The sequence below is a fragment of the Mirounga angustirostris genome, unplaced genomic scaffold (assembly GCF_029215605.1).
Source record: "Mirounga angustirostris isolate CCGP_5_RB_7025 unplaced genomic scaffold, mMirAng1.0.hap1 SCAF_15, whole genome shotgun sequence".
In the NCBI taxonomy this organism is placed as follows: domain Eukaryota; kingdom Metazoa; phylum Chordata; class Mammalia; order Carnivora; family Phocidae; genus Mirounga; species Mirounga angustirostris.
In genome coordinates this window covers 58,402,781-58,418,692 of record NW_026991723.1, presented here as the reverse complement: position 1 = coordinate 58,418,692, position 15,912 = coordinate 58,402,781, and the positions used below count along the sequence as shown (strand labels likewise).

Sequence of the window (15,912 nt, the reverse complement as noted above, 5' to 3'; positions counted from 1 at the left end):
GCTGCAGCAACAGCTTCCAGGCTCCCCAGAGACGCTAGCTCACCGCGGCTTTCCCCAGCGCCCGGCCCTCCGAGACGACACTTAACCACCACAGCCGCCCGCATCTCGACTTGGCTGGCGAGGTATTTTGTACCAAAAGACTTGGGACCCGGGACCATCGAGGTCGTGGGGACCCAGGATCCAGGAAACATGGGAACTGGAGTCCCAGCCTCGGAGCAGACTAGGTGTGCCAAAGGGGAGCCACAGATTTATTGCCCTGAAAATGCTGGAGGCACTGAGGCTGGGCAGGTTACAGACTTCGAGAGCTCTGAGGACAATCGACCCCAAAGTGAGCCAGGCTACAGCAATCCGGAGGATTCTGGGCAACTGATGGCATCTTATGAAGGTAAAGCTAAGGGCTACCAGGTGCCTCCCTTTGGCTGGCGCATCTGCCTGGCTCATGAATTTGCAGAGAAGAGGAAACCCTTTAATGCCAACAACGTCTCCCTAAGCAACCTGATAAAGCATCTGGGCATGGGCTTGCGGTGAGTAGATCCCATTGCCTAGAGTACCTTAGGTTTCACTTTGTTCCAGGTGAGAAAGCAGGTGGATGCTTTGTCCCAGTCAACTGGCCCCCCACCCCCAACATATTCTAAGCCTGTGGTTTTGCGGGGTGAGACCGGATCACATCTCTGCAACCCCCTTCCTCCCAGTAACTTACTTCCTAGTAGGAAAGAACAGGAACATCTGGGCCTGTAGTCAGCCTTTCCCATTTAAGCTCCCTCTCACATACTCCCTCTTTCCCAAGACCGCCCTTTGGCATTTGCTATACTTTGTGGCAAGGTGGGAAAGGATAGTCTGGTGGCGGCTGCTTACTGACACAATGTTGTTATATTCAGGAGGGGGAAGGAAGTTCTCAACCCTGATTCCCCTGAGCAGCTGGGGTACTCTCCTTGCCTCATTTAGGCATACCACATTACGTTTCTTTCTTCAAGCTTTAGCTCCAGGGAGTGGATGACAGCCTGCCTGCTCTCACCCCAAGGAGAGGGTGTGAGAGGTGCTGTTCACTCTCTTCTGGGATAGACAATCCCTGATATAAAAAGCAAAGAAGACCTCTGGCCAGAGAGGCACTGCCATAAGTGTCCCCAGAGCTCTCAGTAATAACAGCCTTCCAGAGCCTGCACAAATGTGCTTTCCCCCAAGGGTTACAGACACCCCAAGCACTTACCCTGAGCTGTAGAACTCCTTTAGATCCCTACAGATCCCCTCTGAGTTCAAAAGCTAGTGATGAGGAGCCAAGACCTATTAACAGGAACAGGTGGATATGAAGACAGAAAGCATCACCCTGAGGTCATCCTGAGTCAACCCACACTGTAAACACAGCTGGGGATGGAAGCATAAAGGTTGGAAAACCCGGCCCTAACAGCCTCTAAACTAGGGGATCCTTCCCTCTCAGTCAGTGCTGTAGGGCTGGGTTGGGTAGCCCATTTACCTAACCCCAGCTCTCAGCAGTGGGAAGGGTCTGGCACTGCGTGGGTATCTGGCTCCTTTGCTAGGTCCTGTGGGTGGCCTGTACCAGAGAACAATCATCCCTACAGGCTACTGCAGAAACTGACTCTGCCTAACTTTGACCCAAAAGCTTCTGGGTCAAAATAAGATCGAGGGCTAGAGTGCTGAGAGAAGCACACTGGGGTGCATGTGATAGGGACCTTGAGATCAAGAACAAGTGGGCATCCTAGCCCTTCGGTCCCTAAGTATGAGCTGTGTCAGAGGCCTGAAGCTGTGCTCAGCCCCCTGGACCTTGGCTCCACATGCCAGGATAGGGTGGAGATCACCGACACAAGGCTTTTGGAACAGGATGCAGTCCTGCATTGAGGAGAAAGCAGGGGTGAGACAAGGAACAATTCTGAATGATAATCCTTAAATTTGGGCTGACATTATGGAGAAGGCCAAATAGATCACGAATGGCCAGCTGCTAAGTTAAGGGAATTAGAGGTGAACCCTAAGAGGAAGCCAGACTGGGGTACTCTAATCAGGAGTTGCAGCAAACCAACATTCTCTTGGCCTCATTGTGGGAAGATCTCAATTTTGATTGCTTTCCCTTCCAGCTAGAGTCCATTCATTCAATAAGTATTTATTGAGTGCTTGTTCTATTCGAGATGCTCCTTTGTTCTGCCTATCTCCATATCTTGCATTTCTCCCTCACTGCCCTAATCCCCGCTGCACCCACCCTCCCTTCCCCAATTCTTTCTGGCCTCTAGTTTCAAAGTCCAGTTTACTCTAAAATGGCAGAGAAGACCTTGTGCCTTACCATCCTCTCATCCTTTGCCCTCCCTCCTCCTCCCCCTACTCCCAGAATGTACCTTTCCTATTCTCATTTCTCCTCCCCTTGCTTCTCTTTGTGTTCATCTGTCTAGTGCCCCACTGCTTGTACAATCATTGGTAAATTCAGCAAGTGTTTATCAACTGTAGACCACGTGCCCTGCCTGTGCTTGAAGCTGTGGGTAATCAACTAGTCTTTGTCAATAACCCTTTCCCCAAGGAATTTAAAAGTATGTCAGACTCACATGAGGAACACTTAGAAATAACAAGTGTCTGATTGGGCGTTCAGATAGTGTATGTACAGGTAACAACCATACCTGACACACATATTCCACTTGATGGCTTTCCTCTCTCAACCATTCCATGAAGTAGGGAGGACAGGAGGTACCCCATTTTGCAAATGAGGAAACTGAGGGTCAGAGGAGTTACTTACCCCAATTACATGGTTACAAGTGGCATGCTTGAACAATGGGTATAAAATAGCTGGGTAGGGAGGATAGTGGAATTGGGAGAGTCTGGTGGGGCAAGGGTTGCTTAGTGGGGATTTGTAGGATTTAAGATTAGAAGTTAGGCTGAAACAGATGTGTCAGAGCCTTGAATCCCAAACAGAATCATCTGTCTGTTGGACACAGAGCTGTGACAAGACCAGGAAAATGTAGGGATTTTTTTAGGTTTTACTAGGATATTATGAGAGAGCAGACTCAGAAAGCTTACAGTTTAGATGAACTTTTAAAAAAAATGTAAAAGGATATGCCCCAAAAAGTAAATACTGGTTGTCTATGGGTGGGATTTTTTTCCCTTCCATCTGGTATATTCTACAGATTTTCACCTTTCACAATCAGGAAGAAAAAATAATCATTTGGAAAGAAGAAATTTATCCCAGCAGACTGTGCCTATTGGGGGAGGGGGGTATAGTCGGGAAACCAAAACTGGCCCTTTCAGCACCTCAAACAAAACCTCCTAAGCTAACTCAAGCAGTGATAATAGAGTCAGAGGTGAGGCAAGGTCAGAAAGCTCCTGAGAGAGGAAACAAAGACAGTCCCATGCTGTGAGCTGGGGTGACTGGGAAGAGAAATAGAAGTGTTGAGAAATAGAGAGGAGGAGAGATTTGGAAGTGAAGGGAATGGGTCCTCTGCAGACCCATTTGATGGGAAGTTACAACTGGGTATCTGGAGAGAGGCAGCCCAGGAGGTACCACCCCCTGCCCCTTCCACTCACACTGCCTCTTGCTCCTCAGGTACCTGCAGTGGTGGTACCGGAAGACCCAGGTGGAGAAGAAGACACCTTTCATTGACCTCATCAATTGTGTGCCCCTGAGACAGATCTATGGTGAGCCTCACCCCAGCTCTGCTCTGCACAGAGAGGGCCCAGCCTCCGGGTCTACTGCAGAGCTAGGCAAAGAGGCTTCCAGCTTAAGCACGTTGCACTGCCCTATCCCCTGGGGTTTTCTTTCCCCAACCTTATTGAGCTATAGTTGACATAAAACATCATGTTAGTTTAAAGTGTACAATGTAGGGATGCCTGGGTGGCTCAGTTGGTTAAGCGTCTGCCTTCAGCTCAGGTCATGATCCCAGAGTCCTGGGATCGAGCCCCGCATCGGGCTCCCTGCTTGGCGGGGAGCCTGCTTCTCCCTCTCCCACGCCCCCTGCTAGTGTTCCCTCTCTTGCTGTCTCTCTGTCAAATTAAAAAAAAAAAAAAAACACAAAACTTTAAAAAGAAAAAATAAAGTGTACAATGTATTGATTTGATATTTCCGTGGTTTTTAGAGGGACTCATCTCTATGGTCTAGAAGTAAGAAATGAGCTTCGTTTCCTCTCGCCGAGCTTCACTGACTATCCTGATCTCGCTCTAGGTTGTCCTCTGGGCGGCATCGGGGGAGGCACTATCACCCGAGGCTGGAGAGGCCAGTTCTGTCGCTGGCAGCTTGATCCTGGAATGTACAAGCACCGAACAGTCATCGCTGACCAAGTAAGAACCAGCAGGTGGAAGAGAGGTCCAGAACAATATCCCAGGTCAGGAAGAACCTCTTGGCCCGTGTAGGATGTGGATGTTTGATGTGCACATGTGCACCTGGTTCACTCCAATAAGTATCTTAGGATGCTTTCCTTGTGCCCAGCCTTGTGCTAGGATGTACTAGGAATGAGATACTCCAAGGCTACACATTTCTGAAAAGCGTAAACAGACCCAGCACCTCTGTGCCCTCCAATTCTCTAGTAAATGCCTCTTAACATCCTTCATACTGCCCCAGCTCCACTAGCTCAGCCAGTACCTGCACAGAGGGTGCAGGGAATTCCCAGATCACTTAACCTAGTTGAAAGAACATGTAGTTCTTTCAGACCAGAAGGGAAAACAAACCACAAGTCTATAAATGCATGGAGAAAAAAGATGTATAGAACACCCACTGTTCACCCTGATTGGCCAGCCTTCAGCTAGAGGTCAGCTCCTCTGCTGATCACTCCTCTGGAGGTCTCCTTGGCTAAGAGCCTGGGAAGCCCCTCCTCTCCCAGGCATAGTTCTCTGGCCTTTTTCCTTTTTCTGAAGCTTCACTTCTTTTCCCTCTGTTCCTTCATCACATCTGGGCCTTCAATTGCCAGAGTCATATGGTCTACCTTTCGTCATATCTCTCTAGTGACCTCACAGGTAGAGCTGTCCACCATGTTCCCATTTCCTGTCTGAGGGATGCCTCCAGCTTTCAGCTCATCTTCAAAGAAAAAAATGACTAGCAGACCTTGAGTCCAATTAATGACAATGCCCTTCCTAGTTCAGGTTTACCAGCCCTGCCCAGTGCCCCAAGCTTCCTCTCTGGCTCATCCATTAGGTATCCTGAGGGGATGTGCCTGCCAGAATCATGACTCTAGAGTTAAAGTAATTATTGCATGCTTAACGTGTGCTAGAGATTGTGCTATGCATTTTGTATGATATTTAATATTTAAAGACAGTCCTGCAAGGTAAGTACATTATGCCCCCTTTATAGATGAGGAAACTAAGATCCAAAGAGATTTAGTAAACACCCCCAAGGTCTTGTCGTTGGCAAATGGAAGCACGTTGGGATTCAGAACCAGCTCTCGATGTGGTCTTAACCATTCTCTACCATTCCAGCAATATTAAAAATTATTGTATACATACATAAAAATATCAGGCATACTTTGAAGCAAGGGAAGAGATATTAACCCCTCATATCCCCTATTCTCCAGAAGCTTAAATTTTTATTAGGCAAATAGGACTTTGAGAAAATGGAGACTGTGAGACCACATAAGAACCAAAATGAGAGGGATAGATAGTAACCTGAGAAAAAATGGATACTTTGCCCATTCTCTCCCTATACATGCCAACTGTGCCTGTTTCTGGTGGTGGAGTTGTAGTGGAGGTGGGGGGGGGGCGCTCAGTGAACTGGAGAGGGCCCTGCCCTCAATGAACCCATAGAGCAATCAGGGAGTCAGAATGTAAACAAAAACATTATGCTAGACTACAGAGGTAGGGGGACATACAGGACAATGACTCACTGCTTGAGGAGAAGAGATGGCATTTGACCTAGGCTTTGAAGGATGAGCAATTTCATCAGATGGAGAATGAGCAGGAGCAAAGGCATGGAGGAGGACATGTAGTGTGTTCAAGGAACAGTGAGTATTTGACATGATCAGAATGTAAGTGCTTAAACAGGTAATCAGTCTGATGGGCAGGGAGAGGCCAGATCAAGAAGGGCCTTGAAAGCCAGGTAGAAGAGTTTAGACTTTAGCCTGAGGGCCATGGGGAGTCACTGAAACATAAACACAGACTAGCACATCTTGATTTGTCTGTAAGAAGATCACTGATAACAGATGGGAAGAGGCAGAGCATAAAGGAAGAAATGGTGAGGGCATAAAGACCACCACAGTAAGAAAGGAGAGGAAACGGGGGAGAGAGGAGGAGGAGGTAGGACCTGGTGGTGACTCACAGTGTGGGAGAGGGGCCTGGCGGATGAGCGAGGCTGTGGTGCAGTGATAACCCCTGTAGGCTCGGAAAGGGGAGGGGAGACGAGTTTGAGGTGGCTGTGGTTACCCCATCCCAGCCTATCTGCCTTCTTGGTGTAGTTCACAGTGTGCTTGCGTCGGGAGGGGAAGACCGTGTACCAGCAAGTCCTGTCCGTGGAGCGCCCAAGTGTCCTGCGCAGCTGGAACTGGGGCCTGTGTGGGTACTTTGCATTCTACCACGCCCTCTATCCCCGAGCCTGGACTGTCTATCAGCTTCCTGGCCAGAATGTTACCCTCACCTGTCGCCAGATCACACCCATCTTGCCCCATGACTACCAGGTGAGGCTCCCACTGTGTTTGCTCCATTGCCCTCCCCTCCCTGAGATCTGTCTCTGCTGTAAATTCCACAATCCTTGAAAGAGAGAGAACTGGAACATGACATGCTGGTTTTCCAGGACCTCCGCTCAGTGGTAAGACCCCCTGCCTGGGAATATGGGGAGATGCAAGTGGAAACTAAAGAGAGTATACTGGGGGCAGGGGATAGTATTTGAGCCAGGTCCTCGGTTTGGAGGAGTGGGGCCAGGAGGGGCTACACTGGGACCATCTGAGTCTGATCTTTTGCTCCCAGGACAGCAGCCTGCCTGTAGGAGTCTTTGTATGGGATGTGGAAAATGAAGGGGACGAAGCGCTGGATGTGTCCATCATGTTCTCCATGCGGAATGGACTGGGGGTTGGAGATGATGCCCCAGGGGGATTGTGGAATGAGCCCTTCTGTCTGGAGCGTGATGGGGAGACCGCACAGGGGCTGCTGCTGCATCATCCAACCCTTCCGAATCCCTACACGATGGCTGTGGCCGCACGACTCACGGTACATTAGAGCCTCCCCTAGACCTTAGCCCCCGAACGCCTCCCCTCAGCCTGGCCCCCAAGTGCACTGCATCCCACCACGGGCTCTTCCTTTCCTCAATTCCTGAGTTCCATCCTCACTACAGCCCTTAAGCCTCTGGTGGGAATTATAATGGGCACTGGAGAGTAGTCCAAAGCCAGCCTACTTGTGGAGCCTCCCCTCAAAGAGTCTTTGGCCCCTTAACAGGCGGCTACCACGGTAACCCACATCACAGCCTTTGACCCTGACAGCACTGGGCAGCAGGTGTGGCAAGATCTACTTCAAGATGGACAGCTGGACTCCCCTGCTGGTGATGGGGGGATTTGATAGGGAGGTGGTGGGAAGAGAGGTTGTTCTCGTCTTGGGAGGAGGGGTGAGAGCACTGGTAACGAACAGGCCTTATTTTCCCATATTAGGGACCCCTGGGGCTGAAGGGGGTGCCTATGCCAATTTCTCTTGTGCTTCTCTCAGGCCGAAGCACCCCCTCGCAGAAAGGAGTAGGCATCGCTGGGGCTGTGTGTGTTACAGGCAAGCTGCCACCTCGAGGCCAGTGCCGCCTGGAGTTCTCACTGGCTTGGGATATGCCCAGAATCATGTTTGGAGCTAAGGGCCAGGTCTACTACAGGTGAAGGGACCAAGAGAGTACAGGGATCCAAGGTGCTGGAGCTCTGACCTGGAACCCGAGTTCTCATTCCTCCCCTTTCTTTCCATCCCAGGCGGTACACGAGGTTCTTTGGCCGCGATGGTAATGCAGCGCCTGCCCTTAGCCACTATGCCCTGTGCCGGTATGTGGACTGGGAAGAGAAGATCTCAGCTTGGCAGAGCCCAATATTGGACGACAGGTGCCAATGGGGCTGATCTCTTGCCTTTCTCCTGGGCACTCACACTCCAGTTGGGACTCCTTGGTTCAGTCTCCACTCAACCACAGTCAGCAGAGTTGGGCTGGGATTCATTTGGTGCCCCCTGCTCTGCAGAACTCCAGAATCCTTCCCTTCCTGGGAGATCCACACTCATCAGACCGTTCCTTCCTCCTGACTCCCCAGATCCTTGCCTGCCTGGTACAAATCTGCGCTCTTCAATGAACTATACTTCCTGGCTGATGGAGGCACAGTATGGCTGGAAGTTCCCGAGGACTCCCTACCAGAGGAGCTGGTGGGGAGCATGTGTCAGCTCCGCCCCATCCTCCAGGAATATGGTCGATTTGGCTACCTGGAAGGTACGGGCAGCTGGTGGGCCATAGTATCCACGAGGCCAGTTAGTGCCCTACCACAAGGCAGGACAGTGGGTTTTGCCTACCCCGGGGGATTGGTTGGGATGAGGGGGTAAGCGGCAGGTGTGGGGTAGGCCAGTACCCCATCCCCAATTCCAGGGGAAGCAGGAATTCTGGCAAGTGTGTCTCCCTCCTTCCCCCAGGCCAGGAATATCGCATGTACAACACATATGACGTCCACTTTTACGCTTCCTTTGCCCTCGTCATGCTCTGGCCCAAACTCGAGCTCAGCCTGCAGTATGACATGGGTGAGGGTCCCTTTTGTGCCCCTTCTGCCATCTCCCCCCACCCCGGCCCTGAATCTTTGTGGCCCCTCAGATTGTCTCCACCCTCCTCTCCACTCGTCCTGCTTACTGGCTCCCCTCCAGGGTCGTAAACACAGTTCTGAGCCCCACCTCAAGTCTGCCCATTCCCTGCCCCCCCACTTGTGTGTCTGCTCCCCCAGCTCTGGCCACACTCAGGGAGGACCTGACACGGCGACAGTACCTGATGAGTGGGGTAATGGCACCTGTGAAAAGGAGGAACGTCATCCCCCATGATATTGGGGACCCAGGTAAAAGTACCTCCACCCCAGGGTTCACTTCCCTCCCTCAACTTTTGCACCCTCTACCCACCAATGCAAATCAGTCAGGTTTCCTCCCCTCCCACAGATGACGAGCCATGGCTCCGAGTCAATGCATATGTGGTCCACGATACCGCGGACTGGAAGGACTTAAACCTGAAGTTTGTGCTGCAGGTTTATCGAGACTATTACCTGACGGGGGACCAGGGCTTCCTGAGAGACATGTGGCCTGTGTGCCTGGTAAGACATGCATGTGCAGTGGCCACTGTGCCAAGGGCACGACTGGTGTTTGGGGTTGGTGTTGTCTTTCTTTAGCATCTACCTAGGTCTTCAGTGTCTTGGTTCCTCTCTAGGCTGTGATGGAGTCTGAAATGAAGTTTGACAAGGACCAAGATGGACTCATTGAGAATGGAGGCTATGCAGACCAGACCTATGATGGATGGATCACCACAGGCCCCAGGTAGGGGAGTAGGGATTTCCAGGGTGCCTGAGGTGGGGAACTGGGCACCAAGGAATTGTGGGCTCCAGGAAGAATGAGTCATTGCTTATGATGTTGTATGGGAGTGGCTGGAGCTGCCAGTCTGACCCCCACACCCGTGTCCCTGATCAGTGCTTACTGTGGAGGACTGTGGCTGGCAGCCGTGGCTGTGATGGTCCAGATGGCGGGTCTGTGTGGGGCACAGGACGTCCAGGATAAGTTTTCTTCCATCCTTAGACGGGGCCAAGAAGCCTATGAGCGACTGCTGTGGAATGGTGAGTTGGAGGATCCTAAGGAGTCTTAAGGCAGCTGTGGGGCCACAAGGAACCTTATTTTGTCTTCCTCTACGCCAGGCCGCTATTACAACTATGACTGCAGCCCTCAGCCTCAGTCCTGTAGCATCATGTCTGACCAGTGCGCTGGCCAGTGGTTCCTGAGGGCCAGTGGTCTAGGAGAAGGAGACACTGAGGTGAGAAAGACGAGGAGGAGGAGCCAGAGAGAAAGGTGGGTTTCCCCTGGAGGTGGGAAGCACGTTTAGGAAACCGTGATTCTGCCTTTGCCCGTCTAGGTATTTCCTACCCCCCACGTGGTCTGTGCTCTCCAGACTATCTTCGAGTTCAATGTCCGGGCCTTTGCAGGAGGAGCCATGGGGGCTGTGAATGGGATGCAGCCTCATGGTGTCCCTGACAGATCCAGTGTCCAGTCTGATGAAGTCTGGGTGGGTGTAGTCTACGGGTTGGCAGCCACCATGATCCAGGAGGTAATGCACTCCCTTTCCATCTCTCCTCCACCATCTGTACCCTGGGCTGGCAAACTTCCTCAGCCATCGAACCTCTGTAGGGCCCTACCCATCTGGAAAGCCCCTCCCTTTTCCCAGGCATGCCTTCCATTTCCTGCCTTCGGGTTCGGTCTATGGGTCAAGCTTATTTCTACCACAGGCTGGGAACTCCCTGAGGGCAGAGGCCCTACTGTCTCTATCTGTCCAGCTGAAGTAGCTATTCAGGCACTGCCAAGTAATGTGCCTGACATCTCTTCCTCCAGGGCCTGACTTGGGAAGGCTTCCAGACAGCTGAAGGCTGCTACCGAACCGTGTGGGAGCGTCTGGGCCTGGCCTTCCAGACCCCTGAAGCATACTGCCAGCAGCGGGTGTTCCGCTCGCTGGCCTACATGAGGCCGCTGAGCATCTGGGCCATGCAGCTGGCCCTGCAGCAGCAGCACAGAAAGGCCCCCAAGCCAGTAGCCGAACAGGGCACAGGACTAAGCACAGGACCTAACCCTAGACCAAAGGAGGCCACAGCAGACCCAAAGTGAGCCCTCCGAACTGTGGGAGGGAGGCTCTAGCAGCCCAGCCTCCAGCCTGGCCTTTCCTCTTCCTCTCCACTGCTCCCCCCCGCCCCAGTCTCCTGCAACCCTGAGCCACCGAGACAATCATGCCCCTTCCCTTCTCCCCACCCAGTCGTGCCAGTAAAGAGGGGTTGAAGGTGATCCAAGCATCAGAATCACTTATTTATTTCTCTCCTCACCCAATCCCCTCACTGCATGAAATGTTTAACGAGGTCGGTTGATTCCCCCAGGCCCATTCATGGGGTGACAGATTTATGTGGGTACAAATAAAAGACCCAAAAAGCCAGTTAAGTGTGGTGTGTTTGAACTCTCAGGCTTCCTGACACAGGACGCATGAGCTCAGGCTAGCCCTCTCCCATTCCTTTCATTTGGACACAGACTAGGAACCGCAGACTCTGGCTTAGCGCCCCCCCCCACCCAATCTAGCCTGAATATCTGCCCTGTAAGATAACAGATGTGGGGCTGTGAGTAGGGAACCACTCCCCATCTCTTGTGAAATTTGCATGCAGGGGAAGGGCCGGACCTGGGCAGGGGGACTTTGAGGAAGGGACAGGAAGTGGCAACTTCAGGGGAGGCTCAGCACCAGGAGCCTGAGGCATGTGGTAGAGCAGGCAGCAAGAGTTGCCAGGAGCCTGGATCTCTTGGTCTGAACTGTCCTTTGGTACCTCTGACTGCAGGGCAGGCAGCTCCAGCTGGTGAGGGTCCTCACTGGGGAGGGCACGAAGCTGGCGGGACAACACTAAGGAAACAGACTCCTCAAGGACTGGCCAGGCTTCCCCCCTAGCCCTTCCTTAATGGTATTCTCAAGCCTCTCACCTCCGTGCTCAGCTGGCAGGCTCCCCCTTGTGTCAGAGGAGTACATAGCAGGTACGATGAGCAGACAGAAGGAGAAAAGTAGGACCTGGAGAACGGGGAAAAAGAAAATGAAGAAGGGCTCTAGGTTGCAGCCCTGTCCCTGCCACCTGAGAAAAGGATCTCTCCTTCCATCACCATCCTCACCAAGACGCAGGTGCTGGTGCTGCTCGTTTTGTCTGATACCTGAATCACCATGGCCTGGAGTCTCCTCAGCTGGTCCAGAAGGGACCTGGAAGAAGAAGGGGGACAGTGAGCAGCCCCTGGCCTGGCCACCCTGAGATATAATGAAACCTTCCTGTTAAGGCCACCCCTCCATCTGTGCACTGAATTATCTCTTGCTTTTTGTCCTATTTTTAAATGGATTCTTCCTCTCTGTGGACAAAATGCCTGAAGTTCCTCATTAAAACAAACACCTTTCTGTCCTGACCTGATTTAAACTCCTTTGCAAATACCTTCAGTGGTTCTACACTGCGTGATCAGCTATGCACATAATCTTCACCGGGCATTCGATGTTCTCTCTCTGACTCAACTCACCTATGTTAAGGTTCCAGCCAGACTGCACTATGCCATGTTCTTTCTGCCTAGAGTGCTCCCTATCCCGACCCCCACCCAGAATCCTATCTACTATCAAACGTCATCAGCCCCATGGGGTCTTTTTTTTCTTCTTCTTCTTTTTAAAGATTTTATTTATTTATTTGACAGAGACACAGTGAGAGAGGAGCACAGGCACGGGGAGTGGAGGGGGGAGAGGCAGGCCTCCCGCCGAGCGGGGAGCCCGATGCGGGGCTCGATCCCAGAACTCTGGGATCATGACCTGAGCCGAAGGCAGGCGCTCAAAGACTGAGCCACCCAGGCACCCCCTTTTTTTTTTTTTAATTAACATATAATGTATTGTTTCATTTGTTTCAGGGGTACAGGTCTGTGATTCATGCCCCTTCAGATTACTACATTTGTATCTTTGGGGTAACTACCCAGTAGGGCAATTCCTGGGTCGTAGGGTAGCTCTGTTTTCAACTTTTTGAGGAACCTCCATACTGTCTTCCCAGAGTGGCTACACCAGCTTGCATTCCCACCAATAGTGTAGGAGGGTTCCATGGGGTCTTTCTTACTCCCTCCTCACTCTTTCTGAATATTTAACTTACTTAATTACTTGTGAATTTGTTCCCCACTACTGTAAGCTTCTTGAAATCAGATCCACTAAAGGCCAAGCACCAGACCTTGCATGTAGGAGCTGCCCAGTGTGGAGCAGGGGAAAGAATGAGACAGCATAAAACAGGAGGGAGGAGGGACTGATGTTAGAGAGTTACTTACAAATTCTGTTCCTCCAGGAGCTGTACTTTGTTCTGTAGCTCCAGATTCTGGGCTGTGTATTTCAAGACCCTGGGGGAATAATAATAGGATATGGGGATATGGCCTGTATCGCCCCTTCAAAACCCAACACTTCCAACTATCTCTGCGCCCCTCCCCCCCGCCCATCCCTCTCCCTTGTGTACCTGCTCTCTAAACCTCCCAAATACACCTTCTTCTTCCTGCGGCTCTCCTGAGCAGACTTTTTGTTTCTAATTTTCCTCCGCACTCGTGTCAGAACTTGTTCCTCCATCTAAGAGAAGACAGAAAAGAGATCTTCATCAGAGGAACACTGGACCAAAGAGTTGGAAGGCAACTAAGTTCAATCTTCTCAATGCAGGAATCCCTTCTACAGCTTCCCAGACCAAAAGGCACTTGGCTTCTCTCTGAATGCCTCTGAAGGCCAGGGGTTAACATCCTCACAAGCCAGACCATTTTTAACAGTTTTATTAATTTAAAAAAAAAAAAAAAGAAGAAAACAACCCTTGCCTGGGTACCTCAGTTGGTTGGGAGTCTGACTCTTGATTTCAGCTCAGGTCATGATCTCAGGGTCGTGGGATGGTGCTCAGTGGGGAGTCTGCTTGAGATTCTTATTCCTTCTCCCTCTCCCTCTGCCCCCCACCCTGCCCTGCTTGTGCGCACAAGCTCAATCTATTAAAATAAATCTTTTCAAAAAAAATCTTCCTTATCCTGAGCCAACATATGATTTCTATCAACTGGACTTACCTAGTACCTATCTCTGAGGTCATATAGAATGAACAGTCTTTAACTATTTTAAGGCACTTAACATTTTTTCAGAGTTAAATAATCTGGGCAAAAATTTTAACTCCTCACTTTATCTTCTCTCCTCGGGATGGACTGCATCCTCTTAATATCTGTCAAAGATCTGGGTTTAAAACTAGACACTAAAATGTGCTCTGGCCAGTATAAAGGAGAATAAGATGGTCACTGCCCATCTAGAGGCAACACCTCCATTGATACAGCCTTCAAACCCCACTCACTTCCTTAGTCATCTCAAACTGCTAACTCATCTTGTAGTTTTAAGAAATTAAAATTCTCTCAGGGCACCTGGGTGGCTCAGTCGGTTAAGCAACCACCTTCAGCTCAGGTCATGATCCTGGAGTCCCGGGATTGAGTCCCACATCGGGCTCCCTGCTCAGCAAGGAGTCTGCTTCTCCCTCTGACCCTTCCCCCTCTCATGTGTTCTCTCTCTCTCTCTCATTCTCGCTCTCTCAAAAAAAAAGAAATCTTAAAATTCTCTCAACTTTTCTGTACTGTTGATTTCACAACAGTACAATACCATGTTTGTAAAGCTGCCACTCATTGCTTCAAACTTAAAATTTTAAAACTTGGGATTTTACAATTATTCTTGCTATTAGTCCAGCCTTGATGAATTCTAAAACTTAATTCTACCATTCAACTATAGGTGGATTATGATGAGGCCCTTAGTGAAATCTAAGCATCAGGGCCCTTTGCTTGCACAGTCCTTTCCAAGTCCCTATACCAATGTTGCACTGATGATTTTGAATTCTTCTTTCTTTTTTTTTTTTTATTAAAGATTTTATTTATTTATTTGAGAGAGAGAGAATGAGAGAGAGAGAACACATAAGAGGGGATAGGGTGAGAGGACAAAGCAGACTCCCTGCCGAGCAGGGAGCCCGACGCGGGACTCGATCCAGGGACTCCAGGATCATGACCTGAGCCGAAAGCAGTCGCTTAACCAACTGAGCCACCCAGGCGCCCTGAATTCTTCTTTCTTAAAGAGAACACCAAAAATTTGTAAAAGCCCCACAAAACCAGGATCTGCCTCTGCATCCACCATATTAACTACATGTTCCAGCTTCCCATTAGCAACAAATTTGCTAAGTTCTCTAACCTCAGTCCTTCCTGATATAAAATTAACAGAAGTGGGTACTTGGGACTCACAAACCCCCTCCAGCTTTCACTCCTATCAATGGGAGTCTTACCTTAGTAAGAGGAAGTGTCCCATGCAGAGTAAGCCCCTCCTTCTCCAACAGCCTCTTCTCCTCATCTGTCAGTATCAGCCTAGCAATTTCCTAGGGTTACCAGTAGGTGGGCAGCAGAGTTGCAAGGGGATGTCAGAAAGGAATGGGGAATCCGCCCCCACCTGTGCAATGTGTGAATAATCCCGCCATAAATCAAGTACCTGCTCTGCTGGCTCCTCCACACGCAGTGGAGTCGTCTGGGCCCCCTCTTTTCCATAGTTCCCACCATCTGCAAAAGGGAAAGTATAAATAGCCAGGCCCACGAGTCCTGTCTTCCGCCCAAACCTCACTTATTTCACACTCACCTAGATCTATGGAGACATGTTGTGAGAGAGAGTAGGTGTGATCATGGTGAACAAGACAGGAATCAGAGGAGCTAAGGCCGTTCAACGATGCTGGAGGACTCAGCAGGGAACTCAGGAAATCCTCTGCCTCCCATTCACTCAGCGTCTGCACAGGGTTCAACTTAATAAGCCTTGACCTATTACTACCCACTGCCTCATGAATGCCGTCCCCGCAACCCCGCGCCTCCCCGACTCACAGCCCCCACCCACCTCGGAAAGGGGCTGCTCGGCCCCCAAATCTCCGCTTTCCTCTAGCAGAAAGTCCAGCAGGTCCTGGTCACCCAAGTCCAACGCCAGTTCCATACTGGATATCAACGGGAAGGATGGGCAGAAACACAGACGCTCACCCCACCACCCATCCGCAAACCCGAACCAGTCGCTCTCAAATCGCACCAGCTCCCTAGACTCGCTCCTCCGCAGCTTCCAACACCACGGACGTGACGCGCCTACCCCCGAGGCATGCCGGGACTTGGAGTTCCCTCTGACGCGGAAGTGGCCCAGCAGCTGCGCGCCACGTCCCAGGAGCTATGCAAATAGAGGGGCCGTCCCTGCTGCCTCCTCACACCCTG

The 15,912-nt window shown here is 50.9% G+C and overlaps 2 protein-coding genes across 9 annotated transcripts; one reads left to right on the top strand and one right to left on the bottom strand.

Annotated features, from left to right (window-relative positions):
- The first annotated feature begins 189 nt into the window (after positions 1-189).
- GBA2 (glucosylceramidase beta 2) lies at positions 190-11,077 on the top strand. Of its 6 annotated transcripts, none has more exons than XM_054509280.2 (17): positions 190-524; positions 3,539-3,630; positions 4,154-4,269; positions 6,372-6,590; positions 6,880-7,119; positions 7,345-7,447; positions 7,609-7,762; positions 7,854-7,922; positions 8,181-8,353; positions 8,551-8,655; positions 8,853-8,960; positions 9,058-9,209; positions 9,323-9,429; positions 9,580-9,722; positions 9,801-9,916; positions 10,016-10,207; positions 10,489-11,077. In XM_054509280.2, the coding sequence occupies exons 1-17, from the start codon at positions 190-192 to the stop codon at positions 10,756-10,758; spliced, it is 2,694 nt and encodes an 897-aa protein (XP_054365255.1). In that variant the 3' UTR covers positions 10,759-11,077. The 6 variants fall into 6 exon arrangements, with proteins under 6 accessions (XP_054365255.1, XP_045738605.1, XP_064435353.1 ...); XM_045882649.3 differs by having other exon boundaries at positions 7,854-7,979; XM_064579283.1 differs by lacking the exon at positions 8,551-8,655 and having other exon boundaries at positions 7,854-7,979.
- Positions 10,933-15,810, bottom strand: CREB3 (cAMP responsive element binding protein 3). Of its 3 annotated transcripts, none has more exons than XM_054509282.2 (9): positions 15,554-15,807; positions 15,305-15,464; positions 15,161-15,228; positions 14,961-15,050; positions 13,140-13,246; positions 12,958-13,026; positions 11,791-11,875; positions 11,608-11,692; positions 10,933-11,530 (listed from the first exon to the last, which is right to left on the bottom strand). In XM_054509282.2, the coding sequence occupies exons 1-9, from the start codon at positions 15,644-15,646 to the stop codon at positions 11,214-11,216; spliced, it is 1,074 nt and encodes a 357-aa protein (XP_054365257.1). In that variant the 5' UTR covers positions 15,647-15,807; the 3' UTR covers positions 10,933-11,213. The 3 variants fall into 3 exon arrangements, with proteins under 3 accessions (XP_054365257.1, XP_045738613.1, XP_054365256.1); XM_045882657.3 differs by having other exon boundaries at positions 15,305-15,449; positions 15,554-15,803; XM_054509281.2 differs by lacking the exon at positions 14,961-15,050 and having other exon boundaries at positions 15,554-15,810.
- Positions 15,811-15,912: the final 102 nt, after the last annotated feature.